The 17,642-nt window shown below is 36.9% G+C and overlaps 1 protein-coding gene across 4 annotated transcripts in view; it reads left to right on the top strand.

The window, feature by feature from the left end:
• Nucleotides 1–17,642, top strand: part of USP34 (ubiquitin specific peptidase 34) — a 292,847-nt gene that overhangs the window by 138,963 nt on the left and 136,242 nt on the right. For 3 of the 4 annotated variants that reach the window (XM_064364160.1, XM_064364157.1, XM_064364158.1), the window contains exons 19-23: nucleotides 587–676; nucleotides 3,271–3,366; nucleotides 9,678–9,760; nucleotides 14,835–14,989; nucleotides 16,388–16,501. In XM_064364160.1, the coding sequence (XP_064220230.1) occupies nucleotides 587–676; nucleotides 3,271–3,366; nucleotides 9,678–9,760; nucleotides 14,835–14,989; nucleotides 16,388–16,501 (538 nt within the window). The remainder of the gene's footprint in view (nucleotides 1–586; nucleotides 677–3,270; nucleotides 3,367–9,677; nucleotides 9,761–14,834; nucleotides 14,990–16,387; nucleotides 16,502–17,642) is intronic. The other variant, XM_064364159.1, reaches the window with a different exon arrangement.

Below are 17,642 nucleotides of genomic sequence, written 5' to 3'. Positions count from 1 at the left end.
CTGCGTCTCCACTAAAAATAGAAAAGTTACCTGGGTGTTGTGGTGCACGCCTGTAGTCCCAGCTACTCGGGAGGCAGAGGCAGGAGAACTGCTTGAACCCGGGAGGTGGAGGTTGCAGTGAGCTGAGATTGCGCCACTGTACTCCAGCCTGGTGCCTGGCGAGAGTGAGACTCTGTCTCAAAAATAAAAAATAGTTCATAAAGCTGTGCTTCTCAATTTGAATGCAAATCATATTGAAAATTTAGGAGAAAATGGTCATAATGACTTATGAAGAAATAGTTTCATTTAAAAAAGATCTTTAAATGCTCTTCACTTGCTTTTGTACCCAGATATTTATAGCATGTTTTACCTTAAAAGTCTTGGATTGGAATTTTTAAACTTGGAGTTCTTGGCCTAATACATATAAAGTATAAAATGAATTTATACTTTTGAGAAAAAAACATGTAACGTTTGTATAATAAATTATTTGTATATAAAATTCATTAAATCTTTCAGCATTTAAGATTTTAAATAGCCGAATTTATATAAAAAGAATTACTCATAGTAGTTAAAATTATTTTATCTATATATGTTTTTGCTATTTCAGGTCAGTAGTGATTTCACTTCGTCTTCTTCCAAAACTATTTGGTACTTTTCAGCAGTTTGGGAGCAGTTATGATACACACTGGATAACAATGTAAGTATATAAAGTATTAAAGATGTTTTTCAAATATTTATAGTTATTTGTAAAGGTTTTAACTAACCTACAAGCATTTACTCTGTACCAGGAAAATTTGAGTTTCATGTGGTTTGTTTTCTTAGGTTTCTCTGCCACTTAGCCCTGTGGAGGTTATATCCTGATCAGTAGGAAAATATGGGTTTGTTTTCTTTGTAGTTTGAGAATAGCACTTTAGCAATTAATGCTATATAATTGGGAGATTTTTAGTGTACGCAGGTATGGCAGAGTACTTTTGAAGAAGAGCCACACTAAACTCAACTCTTGAATGTCTTTAATTTTTTCCATTTCTAGGAATTGGCTCTAGACCTAATGTCATGTTTGGGGTAATCTTGATACTACCCTATTGTAGGTTGAGCATGCCTAATCTGAAAAACCTAAAATCTGAAATGCTCCATAATCCAACATTTTTAGAGCAGCAGTATGATGCTCAAAAGGGAATGTTCCTTGGAGCATTTGGAGTTTGGATTTTTGGATTAGCTATGTTCAGCTGGTATGCATCTTGAAAATACTCCAGAATGTGAAAAAACCTGAAACACTTCTAGTCCCTGGCATTTCAGATAAGGAATATTCAACTTGTACTCCTTTACATTTATGGAGAACTTATGATTAATGAATGTTAAAATAATTTTTTCAAACTTTTATGTCTCATCGACCCCATATTTTGGTAATAAGCCTAGAGAAAATTGTGTACCACAAACAATACATTAAGAAAATGTGAATGCCAGATATAGTATGCAACAAAAGTAAAATAAATTTTTAAAAAAATGTGTTGTTGCTTTATTAGGCAAAACTGTATACAGGAGGGAAAAAATAGAAAATGTCTTGTATACTTTATTCTAAATAAGCTTTTGGAGAGATTTCAGAAACAGTTGAATTTTAGGGAAAATTAGACTTGTTGAAGGATTGATTTGTGAGTTTAAGTTCTTAATTCTAAGAACTTAGGTGGCAAGAACACTTGTTTGCTTTCACAATGGAGTATCACTTTTATAGCTCTTGGAAGTCTGTACTATAATTCCAGATAGGATGAAGTTCTTCTGAGTAATATACCTTGCTGCTGCTTGTTCTTTTAAAGGGGATATGTTTAATATGAGCCTGAATTTGTTTAATCTGAACCTTTATTAAGTATCTTAGTCTGTTTCTTTGATTAATACTACAATTAAGAATCCAGTGAAATTTCTGTTAGTGTAAGGGAAGGTCCTTGAGCTTCCCAAGAGAGGGGTAGAGGAAAGCATTTAATATCACTGAAGAATAAGAATAGTATGAGTCCTTTTTCATTGTCTCTTTCTATAATTTTTAAGTGGCTGAATTTCAAAATTCTAATGGAGTAAAGGCATTCATTTGGTGCTAACATGGGCGAGTCAGTGTCATTATAGTCAGTGGAGGTGGTTCATATTAAGGAGTAACTTTCTCCTATAGAAGAGGCAATCTCTGAACGTTCATTTACTTATGAAGTACCTGAATCTAAGTAATACTGAGTGAAAACCGTTTTAGCGTGTTCCTTAAATTAAATATAAATAAGCTTAATTAAGGAAAATTCACAGGGTTGCCATTACCACAAGAGACTGTTACCCTAAATCTCATAAAGTACATCACTTCAAAGAACTTGAAGCTCCTGTTGTTGTTTGACATCAGTAACAATAAAAACTATCATTTATTGTGAATCTATTATGTGTAGCAGCACTCAATATTTAGTACATATTATCTCATAAACTTATTCTAATGGCCCATAGTTTAAAATTTGTAAACTTTTATCCTTGACTCTTAGTAAATCTTCAGACAGACATCCAGAAGTCAGTTTACTTACCTAAAGCCATGCTGTAGCAAGTATATTGGAGCTAGTTTCAAACCCAAAGTTTTCTTTCTACCACTTGACCTTCATTTAGCAATTAGCAAGGTGAAAGTTATTTATATTTAAAATATGGCTATAGCATAAACATGACCTAAATTATAATGGAACTTTTAGAGTTTTAATACTTCTACATCTGTACAGTTTAGCAGATAAATTGCTAATAGATTTTGTATGAAATACGTTAGGTTAATTAGGGAAGTTATGGACCCTGGGATTTCTGAATGTATATGCCACTTTTTTTATTTTAGTACTTCTAGATTATTTTACAACTCAGTGCTGGGTATTTGACTTTTTAAAAAAAATTTGTTTAAAAATAAGCAAATTATTGACAAAAGATATATGCAGTAAGTTTATCGTATGCCTTCTATATGCCAGTATTCTGCTGAGTAATGACCAAAGCACATAGTATATAAAATGGTATTATGCTACTTTTAATATTAACTCAAATTAGTCATTTATAATAGCACTTTCACAGACATTGAGTATTTTGAGATTAAAAACTTATAAAGGTACTTTAAATTCATAAAAATGAACATTGCTTTATATCTTTTCACCATTCAAATATAAATAAACGTATATTTTTTGATAACTTTAAAATTTTATATTTGGAGACTTTTTTAGATTTGCATATTTACTGTCACAGCATAGATGTATTCTCTTACCCTGTCCACTTTAAAATTATTTTTTCTTTTATTTGGGCCAGGTGGGCAGAAAAAGAACTGAACATGATGAAGCTTTTCTTTGATAATTTGGTATACTACATTCAAACTGTGAGAGAAGGAAGGCAAAAACATGCACTGTAAGTTCCTCTCAACTGGGTTAAATACATTTGTGTGGCCTGTCTTTCCTTTGAAAGATAGTTTTCCAGCATTTTAAATAGTTGTAACAGAAAACTTTATTTGTATAACGTTATAAAAAGTGTGCTAGAACTTTTTAAGCTGAAAGATACTTAGGAGATTACTCTTAAATTCTTGGGTAGATATAGCTGAATCACTTTTGGAGGTTAACCTTCACTATTGAGATTTGTTCAAAGGTACTGTTTTTAGGAGTCAAAAATAAAAGTTTCTTCAGAAACCATTGATATGCTTTCTTAGCATATTAGAACATTGATTCTAAAATTTGTAAATATTTACTTCAAAAATAATATATTTACATACAGCTAATTTTAAACATTTTTTTAATTGCATTCTAGTATTGGAAAGTTTAGGATGTGTGTAAGTTTTAAAGCTGGTGGTGTATCATTAATGTTTTCTCATATATCAAAATATTTTCTGGATATATTCAAGTGATTTGGGACAAGAATTGGTAGAAATGGACTGGTGATGGTAGAGCTGTATTTGAAGCTTCTTGTAAGGAGTTGCATGTGAAATTCAGATTTCTGCTGGTGAGCTGACTGTTGTGGACTGATGTCCATGTTGAGGAAACCAGTTAAGTGCCAGTACTGGCACATCAGTGAAGAAAAGGAGTCATAGTGTGATTAAGAAAACCACATAGAAAACCTCCACAAAGGTGGAAACTGAGCAGATTGTAGAAGTGTTCAGAAAAGTCATAGACCTTTAAAGCATACTTACTTACTTCTAAAAATAAATTTACTTGTTTTCCTGCACAAATCAGTTACTTCTCCAGATTTTATTTTTACTGTGTCCTTTAGGGTGCAGCTATCCTCCTCCTTGCCTAAAACTTGAGACTTGAGACTTGTTTGTACTCTTACTCCAAACATGAATAATGATGATGATGCTGATGGTGATGATGACAAGAAAGCCAGTGTTCATTGATATTTACCAATGTGCCAGATACCAACTACTTTAAGATACACAACAACCCACTTGAGACAGTCTTACTTTACAAATGAGTATACTGAAGCTATTAAATGACAACTTGTCCAACATCACACATAAAGAATAGAGCGAGCTTTTGTACTCACAGTCTGTTTCTGTTATGGAATTTATGTTCATAAATGCTACATTATACTGCCATTATTCTCTATCTGTCTTTTTATTAAAATATACCCCATGTCTTTTCACAAGTTGACATTCCACAAACATGACTTTTGTCCTTATAACTACCTCTGGGTTTGTCTCCTTGTCTCAGTGTTCTCATATGCTGGTTCATTCCTTATATCTGTCAAATTAGGAAGGCAATATGGTATTGGTGGGAAGTCCATGGGCTTGAGAATCATACAGACCTAGCTCTAGGTAATTAATGCATTATTTTAACCTTACTTCAATTATTTACCCCTCTGATTCCAATTATTATTATTTTTGAAATATAAAATTTGAATTTAATTTTTGTATTTCCAGTTACTGCTTGATAAGAAAGCTTAAAGAAAAGCATACTGTCAGTGCCACCATTCTTGTTTTTAAAAATTTGACGTATGTTTCTATTTCAATAAAGACAGTTACAAAATGCATTAGGGTCATAGGGAAGAGAATAGAGAACATTTCAGATTTTCTGATGTATTTTTCTTTTCTTTTTTTCTTTTAACTTTTTTTTAATTGTATTTTAGGTTTTGGGGTACATGTGGAGAACATGCAAAATTGTAGCATAGGTACACACATGGCAGTGTGATTTGCTGCCTTCCTCCCCTTCACCTGTATCTGACATTTCTCCCCAAAAATTACATTAAAATTCTAACTCTTTTTCCAAGTCAGTGTCCTTCTTTAATTATTCCTATTGAAGCAGAGTTTGAGGATAATGGTGGCCTCCTGAATCTGAACATTCTGTATATGCTTTATAAAAATAATAGGATCAACAAAGAGCAGAAATAAAACCACGTATGACCTACATTTTTATTAGGAGACGGGGAGTTCACATTACTTGACAGCAAAGAAATAAACAATAAGTGATAAAAGAGCTCCCACCACAGTCATAAGCCTGTGGACTTTAAGAGCAGGAATGAGAGGCTTAGAGAGGGGAGTGGAAGTCGTACAATTAATCATCCTCATGAAGTCCAACATTAAGCGTCAAAAAGGAACATAGGTCTGAGACTTAATTGTTCACTGCATTGACAACAGTGCAGTTACTCACTTTGTTAGTGGAATCGGAGGTGAACAAAGCATTGTTTCTTTGGTGAAAAAGAGGAGTAGGGCTCCTTGGAGATGTGTTTTATTTATTTATTTTTTGAGATGGAGTTTTGCTCTTTTTGCCCAGGCTGGAGTGCAGTGGTGCAGTCTCGGCTCCCCGCAACCTCCTCCTCCCAGGTTTAAGTGATTCTCCTGCCTCAGCCTCCCAAGTAGCTGGGATTACAGGCATGTGCCACTATGCCTGGCTAATTTTGTATTTTTAGTAGAGATGGAGTTTCTCCATGTTGGTCAGGCTGATCTCGAACTCTGAAACTCAGATGAACCGCCCATCTTGGACTCCCAAAGTGCTGGGATTACAGGTGTGAGCCACTGCGCTCAGCCTGTTTTATGTTTTGTTAGGTCATCCTAGAGTATCTTTCTAATATTTCAATCTGCCTTACTGATTGCTATCCTAGGAGAATAAAACCCTAGAACAGAGAGATATTTTCTGGACTATTTGATATAATTTCCCTACTCTTTCAGGGGATAAAACAGTTGTACACTTGCTACTCTTTGTTCAAGCATACTTATTTTCATTTCTTTTTTCAGTAGAGATTACGCCTGTAATCCCAGCACTTTGGGAGGCGAAGGTGGTCAGACCATGAGGTTTGGGAGTTTGAGACCAGCCTGGCCAACATGTTTAAACCCTGTCGCTACTAAAAATGCAAAAAAAATTAGCTCCAGTAATCCCAGCTACTTGAGAGTCTGAGGCAAGGAGAATCTCTTGAACCTGGGAGGCAGAGGTTGCAGTGAGCAGAGATCACGCCACTGCATTCCAGCGTAGGCAACAGTGTGAGACTCTGTCTCATAATAAAATAGGAAAGTTCTGAAATTTTTCACTGAGAGAAAAAGATTCTTGTAACATGTAAGATAATACTTTATTTTTTTATTTTTGTAATTTTTGTGTGTTTTTTGCTTTTATATTAATATTTCTTTTTTTGAGACGCAGTGTTGACTTTTTTGCCCAGGCTTGAATGCAGTAGTAGTGTCATCTCAGCTCACTACAACCTCCCTCTCCTGGGTTCAGATGATTCTCCTGCCTCAGTCTCCCGAGTAACTCTTTACAGGCACGTGCCACTATGCCCATCTAAGTTTTGTATTTTTAGTAGAGACAAGGTTTCAGGCAGGTTTTCAACTCTTGACCTCTGGCGATCCACCCGCCTTTGCCTTCCAAAGTGTTAGGATTACAGGGTTGAGCCACTGCGCCTGGCCAGTATTTCATTTCTTAAAAGGACCATTTCATTTCATTTCTTTTTCTAGAGAAAACCTTGTCTGTGGAGGCTACAAAGTTTGTTTTTGTTTGTTTTTGTTTGTTTTTTTTTTAAGGCAGTAATCTGTTACTAAAGTTTCATATCTTTGGGGAGACTATTTTTGTCCTGTATTTCCTGTGATTTCAGAAGCCATAGACAAGCCCATGAGAATTTGTCAATATTGATATCATCTTTGTCTGATATCCCAAGAAATTTTTCTGACTGGTGGTTTCAGCAGCTCATGGGACCCAGATGGATCTCGCAGAGATCTTTGAAGTACAGCATCAGGGGCTATATTGTGGGAGCTAATGCAGGGAGTATAAAGGGACTATACCTGTGTCTTCAGGGTTATGAGTTTCTTATTCCGAGATGCAAGTATAGGGGAAGAATTATTCCAGATGTAAAGGCATTTGATAAAGGGCACTTTATTCCTCTTTTATGTTAATGATTGATGTTCCCTAGACTAGGCAAGAGGAATACAGTAATGTAAAATCGCAGAACTGGTGGATCATAAAACTCATTTTTGAACTGGTACTCAAGGCCTCTGCTACAAAATTTCTTGTTCTTTAACTTAAAAAGCCTAGTAGCCCTTAAAAGCTGTTCTTGAATTTTATCTGGGTTGCATTCGAGTCTGAGAGTTGCTTACTAGATTTCCTTTCTGTTACATCTCGTCATACATATTTTCACTTTGACAAAGGTCAGTACAGCATTAATGAGGCAAAAGTTCATCTTTTCTTCGCCAGCATTAATTAGAGACCTTAAAGAGCGAAAAATATGTCTAGTGAACTCAATCTTCAGAAAACTTAAGCTTTAAAACTTTAGTAGTGAATTTAGTGCAATTTTGGAAAGCTAATTTTGGGATGCTGTTAAAATTTTGTACTTACTTAGGGATTACAGGACGTTGAATTCAGATGCCCAGGCTGGGTGCGGTGGCTCACACCTGTAATCCCAGCACTTGGGGAGGCCTAGGTGGGCGGGTCACCTGAGGTCAGGAGTTCGAAACCAGCCTGGCCAATATGGTGACACTCAGTTTCTACTAAAAATAAAAAAACATTAGCTAGGTGTGGTGGGGGTGTGCCTGTAATCCCAGCTATTTGGGAGGCTGAGGCAGGAGAATCACTTGAACCCAGGAGGCGGAGGTTGTGGTGAGGCAAGAGCATGCCACTGCACTCCAACCTGGGCGACAGAGTGAGACTCCATTTCCCCAGAAAAAAAAAGATGCCCTTTGACCCTCTGCGTACCTAGGTTATAGATCAGAGCATAAATCACCGACTGTCTTATTTTGGCAAAGCAGTTTGTGCAGTTCATCTACAATTTGCCTTTTGATCTGTACAATAGAGATAATAGCTTGTGATTGACTTAGTTTCATTGAGTGCTCAAGTACTTGAACTAGAATGTGATATTATAGACATGGTCCAATATGCAGTTCACTGGGGTTGCTAAAGGAAAGGAATCCTTTTAAAATGCAAAACTGACTTTGGGAGGCTGAGGCGGATGGATCACAAGGTCATGATATCGAGACCATCCTGGTCAACATGGTGAAACCCCGCCTCTACTAAAAATACAAAAAATTAGCTGGACACGGTGGCGCGTGCCTGTAATCCCAGCTACTCAGGAGGCTGAGGCAGGAGAATTGCCTGAACCCAGGAGGCGGACGTTGTGGTGAGCCGAGATCGCGCCATTGCACTCCAGCCTGGGTAACAAGAGCGAAACATCGTCTCAAAAAAAAAAAAAAAACTGGGCCAGGCGTGCTGACACATGTAATCCCAGCACTTTGGGAGGCCAAGGCAGGCAGATCACTTGAGCTCAGGAGTTTGAGACAGCCTGGCCAACATGGTGAAACCTCATCTCTACTATAATAAAAATAACAAAAATTAGCTGGGTGTGGTATTGCACACCTGTAATCCTAGCTACTCCGGAGGCTAAGGCACAAGAATCGCTTGAACCCAAGAGGCAGAGGTTGCAGTCAGCAGCGATTGTGCCACTGCACTCCAGCCTGGACAACACAGTGAAACTCTGCCTGACTGACAGACAGACAGACAGACACACACACACACACACTTTTAAAAAAGCAAACTTGATTGCCTCCACCCCAAACATGGTTCCCTCTCCCCACTCTTCAGCACCCTTCCCTGACTTCCTTTTCCATCTAGAACTCTTCTTTCTGATGTTGGGGCTGACCACATTCTGTTTCTTATTTGTCTGTTGAGATCCGTCTCCTACCTTTCCTCACTAACACTTGCTACTTTAAAAGTTTCAAAAGCAACTTTTATATTAAGCATCAAATTTCATACATGTGAGTTACGATTATTTTAGATTCGAAATAATATTCAAAAGTGCCAATTTTGTATCAGCTATATTTTTCATGAACTGGATTTATGGAAATATTATTAGTGTTTCTTGATAAAGAATATATTACCACTATAGGGACCATAATATGAAAGCTGTACTATTTAAGATAGAGGTTGTTTTTTATTTGTTGGCCATTCTAATTTATGTGCATATTACGTACTTTTAAAATGACATACTTCCTTTGCTTCACTGTTGAATTTGTGTGTACCTTCATGTAATTTGAAAGTAAATTTTGTTATAGTTTCAAGATTTATATAATTTATTAGTTTAAATTAGTTTTTTATCTTTATGAACTTTTTTTAATGTAACTAAAGTTACATAGTTAAAATAATTTTGAATTAATTTAAAACAATTTTTGGTATAAGTTATGCATAGGACCACTAAAGTTTTAAAAATAATTTAAGAAATTAGGATATTAAATTATTTTGATGACTTTTAAATTATAGGTACAGCCATAGTGCTGAAGTTCAAGTTCGACTTCAATTCCTGACTTGTGTATTTTCAACTCTGGGATCACCTGATCATTTCAGTAAGTTTTTTAATCAGTATATTTTAAAATCTGTTTTGACTCTCGGGAAACTAGTTAAATTTACTCACACTTTAGATTTCTGCAGTGTGGTATTTTTTTTGTTTGTTTTGTTTTTTTGGAGTCAGTGGGTACATGTATGTTTGTTACAGGGTTTATTGCATACTGGTGAGGATTGGGCTTTCTGTGTACACGTTACTCAAATAGTTAACATTTGAGTAATAGATTGAGTAATCTACCTGATAGATTATTTTTCAACCCTTGTCCCGCTCCTGCCATATCTGCTTTTGGAGATGTCTGTTAGTTCCATCTTTATCCGTGTGTACCTATTGTTTAGTTCCTGCTTACAAGTAAGAGTGTGCGATATTTGGTTTTTTGTTTCTGAGTTAGTTCACTTAGAATAATGGAATAAAGACCGCCAGCTCCATTTATATTGCTGCAAAGGACATGATTTCATTCTTTTTTATAGTTGCTGGAGTGATTATTCTTTACATTTACAAATTATACCAACATTCAGATAATTTATTAAAATAATTGAGATTGTTTGCATTTTAAATAAAGTAAAAAAATTTTTTTTGTTCTATAAGACCTTTTCTCTCCTTTTTTTTTTTCTTTTTTGAGACAGAGTCTCACACTGTCTCCCAGGCTGGAGTGCGGTGGTGTGATTACAGCCCATTGCAGCTGTTGACCTCCCCAGCTCAAGCAGTCATCCCACCTTAACCTCCTGAGTAACTGGAACTACACATCACCACACACAGCTAATTTTTTAAAAATTGGCATAGAGCTAGGGTTTCACTGTGTTTATCTAGACTGGTCTTGAACTCATGGGCTCAGACAGTCCTGTCTTGGCCTCCCAAAGTGCTAGGATTACCAGCATGAGTCAGTGCACCTGGCCGACTGCATCTTTTATTATTTTTGCCTATAAAATTTTGCTTTCCCTTTGGTTGGAGATAGGTATTGTTTGTTATTTATCATGGCTAATCTTTTGAAAATTACTTGGCTTTATGGGTGGTAGAGACACTTGGAGGCCCCAATTTTATTTAGTTTCACTTTAAACTCAGTTTTTTTGTTTTTGTTTTTGTTTTTGTTTTGAGATGGAGTTTCACTCTTGTTACCCAGGCTGGAGTGCAATGGCGCAATCTCGGCTCACCGCAGCCTCCGCCTCCTGGGTTCAGGCAATTCTCCTGCCTCAGCCTCCTGAGTAGCTGGGATTACAGGCACACGCCACCATGCCCAGCTAATTTTTTGTATTTTTAGTAGAGACGGGGTTTCACCATGTTGACCAGGATGGTCTCGATCTCTTGACCTCGTGATCCACCTGCCTCGGCCTCCCAAAGTGCTGGGATTACAGGCGTGAGCCACCGAGCCCGGCCCAAACTCAGTTTTATTAACAGTTAATTTTTTAAAAGTAGAGCTTGATCTGTTAGATTGTGTACTGTATCCAAATCTGTGTGGTTAGGTGGTCTCACAAGAGTGGAACAAGCTTGATTTCTGTTAGCCAGAGCTCCTTTTTCCTTCATATACTGTCTATACCTTTTACTCTCTACATTCTTCTTTTTCTGTCTGTCAGTATCAAACCTTACTTTTTAGAAGGACATTGTTTCTTTAACCATGGTTACTATATTGTGAGCCTGGTAGGTGTCTTCCTAGGTGTTGTCATGTCTCTTTTGAAGTTCATACCTGTGCTTGAGATACAGTGTTAATCTTACTATTTAAGTCTGTTACTTCTTTTTTCTGTTCAAACTATTTGTAACAAATGGCATCAACACTGTGATAACAGATTTCAAAAATAAGCTATCTGCTTTTGATAGGAAATTTCTCAAACATCATGTACTGACCCATTATGACTGGTAACATTCAAGAAGTAGGCAATCTAAAATATGGCAAAACCATATTTTATGGGGAGCAGCCAAACTAAAATATGTATAGTCAACACAGATACTATGAACATTAAGTTTCATGTTTATTATACACAGTATATCTCTGTGAGTTTGTAATAGACAATAGCTACTGTCCAGATAATATCAAATCTAAAACTTCACTTCTCCCACATGTGGCTATTCTCCCCTCAACTTCACCTGCCTTCCAAGTGATCCTCCTTCAGCCTCCCAAGTAGCTAGGGCCACAGTTGCACATCACCGTACCTAGCTAATTTTTAAATTATTTGTACAGACAGAGTCTCATTATGTTGCCCAGGCTGGTCTCAAACTCCTGGGCTCAAGCGATCCTCCCACCTCAGCTTCCCAAAGTGCTAGGATTACAGACCTCAGACCACTGTGCATGGCTATACTTCTCTTATTGGCACAGGACCTGTCATCTACAACGAAGTTACTCCAGAGTTATATTTAATTACATCCAATATGTTAATACTGATTTTCAATATAACAATATAACAATAACTATAGGTTTTTTTAAAAACCTAGAACAATAACAAAAGTGTGTACGTTGCCTATTGAATGTGGACTGATAATTCAGCCAATTATGAATATACTTCTATTTTATTATATAGTTTACTATAATTAACCTTGATACTCTTTATTTTGTTCTCCTTAATTACTTAACATGTTTAAGTTCTGATACATACTTATCAGAGTTGTTTTTGGTTTATTTATATTTGCCCCCATGGGCACAAGATTTAGAACAAATAATCTACATATTAACTGTTTCAGTGAGAAACTGATAGGATACCTTTTTTTTTTTTTTTGGATAAAACTCTTTAGACTGATACTGCTACTAGGTTTAATATTTCTGAGGAATTTTTCTTTATTTTGGCATTGTGTCTACTTTTCCCAAGAAAAAAGACATTTCTATTGATGGTACCATACCATCATATCCCTTCTGGTTCTAGGGCACCACCCCAGGGTTTGGAACCTCTTAAAATGTACTTCAGAATCTCTGTGATGCTTTTGTTCTAATCTTTTGGATTGTCTAATTTTTTTCGTGTTCATACTTGTGATTACCCATAATGCCTTCTCTTTTGTTCTCAGGAGTTCATCTGTCTTCTGCCACACTCAGGAATCCTTCAATTCTTGGGTCAAAGTACCATACAGACTTCTCTCATTAGTCTAACTCCCTAGCTAATAATGGCCTCTGATATGTTGTTGTCTGTTTCAGACAGTTAGTTTCCTTTTGCTTTTTTCATCGTAAGGGTTCTTTTCTCATAGTTTCCAAAAACAATTCTTACTTATCTCCTATATACAGAGAATGACCTTTGAACTTCGTATCCACTGTATTTATAATACTTAAACCTTAACTCTGATTCCTCAATGTTTAGGATTACCTGTTTATCCTTCCCTCTTTCCCTTCCTTCCCTTCCTTCCCTTCCTTCCCTTCCTTCCCTTCCTTCCCTTCCTTCCCTTCCTTCCCTTCCTTCCCTTCCTTCCCTCTTTTCCTCCTTCCTTCCTTTTTGTTTTTAAGAGACAGTCTTGCTCTGTCATCCAGTCAGTCTGAAGTGCAGTGGCATGATCATAGCTCACTGCAGCCTGAACTCCTGGGCTTGAGGAATCTTCCCACCTCAGCTTCCCAAGTAGCTAGGGCTAAAGGTATGTGCCCTGCCCAGCTACTTTTTCTTTTTGGGACATGGAGTCTCGCTCTTGTTGCCCAGGCTGGAGTGCAGGGGCGAGGTCTTGGCTCACTGCAACTTCTACCTCCTGGGTTCCAGCTATTCTTGTTCCTTATCCTCCCAAGGAGCTGGGATTACAGGTGCTCACCACTATGCCTGGCTGAATTTTGCAGTTTTAGTAGAGACAAGGTTTCACCATGTTGACCAGGCTGGTCCCGAACTCCTGATCTCAGGTGATCCACCCACCTCGTCCTCCCAGAGTGCTGGGATTACACATGTAAGCCACTGCACCTGGATGCGATAGTAAATATTTTATACATGTTTCATATAAACTACAGTAGGTCATCAAATAACGTTTTAACATTAATGAGGAAAAAAACTGATTCCGGGCCAGGGCCACTGCCTGTGCAGAATTTGTACATTCTCCCCATGTCTCCATCAGTTTTCTCTGGGTATCCTGGTTTCATCCCACATCCCAGAGACATCCACTGTAGATTCATTGGCATGTCTAAATGATCCCAGTCTGAATGAGTGTGGGCATGTGTATTAGTATACTCTGCAATAGGATGGCATCCTAGTTAAGGTTAGTTACTGCCTTGTTCCTGAGATGCTGGGATAGGGTTTGGCCATCCACAACTCTGAACTGGAATAAGTGGGTTGAAAAATGAGCAAATGAATAAATACAAATTGTGATTTGTAAACTCTATGATACTCATACAAATGCATAGCCATAAATGATGTACAAAAGCGAGCCCACTAAATTTAAATTTTACTGTATTTGAACTGCCTGGTGGTAGGAAGTGTTCCTTACAGTGTTCAGTTTGTAACCATTGAGTCCTTGATTTCATCTACCACCACCACTGATTTGCCAAAAATTGGATAAATAACTATCTTAGTGGTTTGTATTAATCTTTCTTAAGTGTATATATAACTAACATCCCAGTTTTTAATATTCAAAGTGTTAACTTCTAAATAAGGAAGTTTAGTAATTTTTAAAACTTTATTTTATGAGATGGAGTCTCACTCTGTTGCCCAGGCTGGAGTGCAGTTGTGCAATCTCGGCTCAGTACAGCCTCCACCTCCAGGTTCAGGCGATTCTCCTGTCTCAGCCTCCCATGTAGCTGGGACTACAGGTGCATGCTACAGTGCCCAGCCTAGTTTTCTGTATTTTAGTAGAGACTGGGTTTCACCAGGTTGGCCAGGCTGGTCTCGAACTCCTCAGCTCAGGCAGTCCATTCACCTCAGCCTCCCAAAGTGCTGGGATTATAGGCATGAGCCACTGTGTCTGGCTGTGATATATATATATATTTTGTAATCATAAATACGCTATAGGAACATAACTCTTCTTATATCAATTAGCATATGGTAAAATTAGTTTTATGCATCATTTCAATTAGAATTGCAATTTTCAAGGACTATATGTTGTGAGGACTTACTGTATGTACATATGCCAAAGAGAAGTGTAATTTTTTTATGTGTAGTTAATAAAGTATAATATTTATAATTTTCATCTAGGGTTAAGTTTAGAGCAAGTTGACATCTTATGGCATTGTTTAGTAGAAGATTCTGAATGTTACGATGATGCACTCCACTGGTTTTTAAATCAAGTTCGAAGTAAAGATCAACATGCTATGGGTATGGAAACCTACAAACATCTTTTCCTGGAGAAGGTAATTGCATTTCTCACAGTTTGTTATTTTTCCATGTTCCCATTTTTTCTGTTGAAATATGAATTCTGTAATGCTTTTTTTTTCTTTTTTGGCATTTTTTTTTTTTAAATAGCCTAATGTAATGATTTTTAGCTCTCCTAAAATAATTTTGGTCAGATTGTGTTTTGATTTTGTTGTTTACACTGTTTACATCTAAATTAATAGTTTGTTCTATTAGCTACAATAATTAAACTAACAATTAGAATACTCTTGAAGGCAGCACTAATTAGAAATGTGGAGGGTTTTTCTGTTTGTTTTTTAAAATAATAATATCGTAGTCCAGTTTTCAGCAGTGGTGTTCACACCCACAAGTGTGAGAACTGCTTTCTGTGACTCTTCCTTAGTTAAATAACTGTCATTACAGTCAGTCTTTTGGGCAAAGATAAGCCAGTTTTCAAATGTGTAGATTCTGGGAAGGCATATTCAGAACTTTTGTCATTATTGTAAAGATGTTCCAATTTTTATTCTTCTTTATCACATGCCACAGTTAGCTCGGGTGGCATTTTTCTTAATGAGCTATCCCCATTAGAATTTTGAAACTCAGTGAAAATAATGGAATAGACTTTATTTTTATGCTTATTATAAAGACTCTCTGTAAAATGTGACATTATCTCCATGTTGGAACTGAGTATATATATGAATGAATTCTAGTATGTATAAACTAAATCACTTAATAGATCCAAGACAGAGCTACAAATAGAACTCTTGCCATCTTAAATTTCAACCCCTGACTTTAACAAAAACTGCACATCTATACTTCCCATAACTTTGTATGGTATAGTTATACAATGGATGATAGATGTTTTTATTTTTGTCCTCTGATTTGGGTCTGTGTACGTCTTGAAAATTGAAACCTGTATCAGCAGGTTTCAGTTTTTAACTGAATAAAATGTTCATTAAATTACACATATATATTTTTTAATTTTTCATTTTATTTTTTTTGAGATGGGCTTACTGTGTCCCAAAGGCTGGAGTGCAGTGCTATTACATCTCACTGTAGCCTTGACCTCCCAGGCTCAAGCAATTCTTCGACCACAGCCTCCCAGGCAGTTGGGACTACAGCCATATACCATCATACCCAACTGATTTTTGTATTTTTCTTAGGGACACGGTTTTGCCATGTTGCCCAGGTTGGTCTCAAACTCCTGAGCTCAAGTGATTCGCCTGCCTTGGCCCTCCAAAGTGCTGAGCCACTGTGCCCAGCCAAATTATTATATATTTTTATTGTTTTGAGTTATCACTAAAAATTCAAGCTGATTTGTTTTCTTCTACAATGTTTTCAGTAAAGTTTATTTAAATAAAATAAAATCTGTTAATTATCACACTAAATTAGTTTTATGTTTCCCCACCCTCCCAAAGATGCCCCAGCTAAAACCTGAAACAATTAGCATGACTGGCTTAAACCTGTTTCAGCATCTCTGTAACTTGGCTCGATTGGCTACCAGTGCCTATGATGGTGGTTCAAATTCTGAGGTATGGATTTAGATTTACTTTATTAGTCAACTTTATTCCTCAAATTAGATTATCAAGTTAGGTTACCAAATTATTTTTCTACAGAGCATAGAATTATGCATTGCAATTGGGTTTGTTTGTTTTGAGATGGAGTCTCGCTCTGTTGCTCAGGCCGTAGTGCAGTGGTGCAATCTTGGCTTACTGCAACCTCCACCTCCCAGATTCAAGCTATTTTCCAGCCTCAGCCTCCCAAGTAGCTGGGATTACAGGTGGCTGCTGCCAAGCCCAGCTGATTTTTGTATTTTTGGTAGAGATGGGGTTTTACTATGTTACTCAGACTGGTCTTGGATTCCTGACCTCAAGTGATCTGCTCACCTGCCTCCCAAAGTGCTGGAATTACAGGCATGAGCCAACATGCTCAGCCCAATTGGGTTTTATTCTGTGGTTTCAAAAGTTTTATAAAGGAAATTTATTTTTCATTACCAAAGATAACATTCGTTGTGCTTAGTGAAAACACATTACATGTTTCTTGATTTATCAGAAGAGTCCGTGCGAGTGTTCTTTGAGTGTCCTAGACATTCCTAGATAATACAGTCAAATATTTTACTTCAAGTGAAAGATTGACTTATTTCAGATATGATTTTTATGCCATTTGGTTCAGCTAAGCTGTTAGTTACTCTTGGGCAATTTCATTCCAAGCTACTTTAAGTAACCTCTCATCTGGGAGTAATCTCTATCTGTGAGCATGATGATCAGTTCATTAACTCTCATAAATGGCTCTTCTTAGCTTCCAGGTTGTAGCATCCTAGGGCTGATACGGCACCTGGGAGCTGCCAACAAATGGCTCTTCTTTAGCTTAAAGTTGTATGTACCTGGCTTGTTGGCTGCTAGGAATTGTTGAATGTATTATCCCTGTACTCTGCTAACAGAGACTTACTTGACAGTCTTCCTTTTTGGGCATTCCACTTGGGTAATAGTAGCTTTGATGTAGTAATCCTTTTTTTTTTTTTTTTTTTTTTTTTAGTAGTTTTCTTAACAAGTTGGTGTTGCATTAGGAGAAAGGTAGAGAGAATGGATATTAATTCTTATGGTAAAGAATAATTTTGGCCGGGCACAGTGGCTCACTCCTGTGATCCCCAACACTTCGAGAGGCCAACGAGGG

Source organism: Aotus nancymaae, unplaced genomic scaffold (assembly GCF_030222135.1).
Source record: "Aotus nancymaae isolate 86718 unplaced genomic scaffold, 86718_ANA_hifiasm-v0.15.2.pri h1tg000057l, whole genome shotgun sequence".
NCBI lineage: Eukaryota > Metazoa > Chordata > Mammalia > Primates > Aotidae > Aotus > Aotus nancymaae.
Note: the sequence above shows the minus strand (reverse complement) of the source record. Positions and strands in the feature narration are given on the sequence as shown.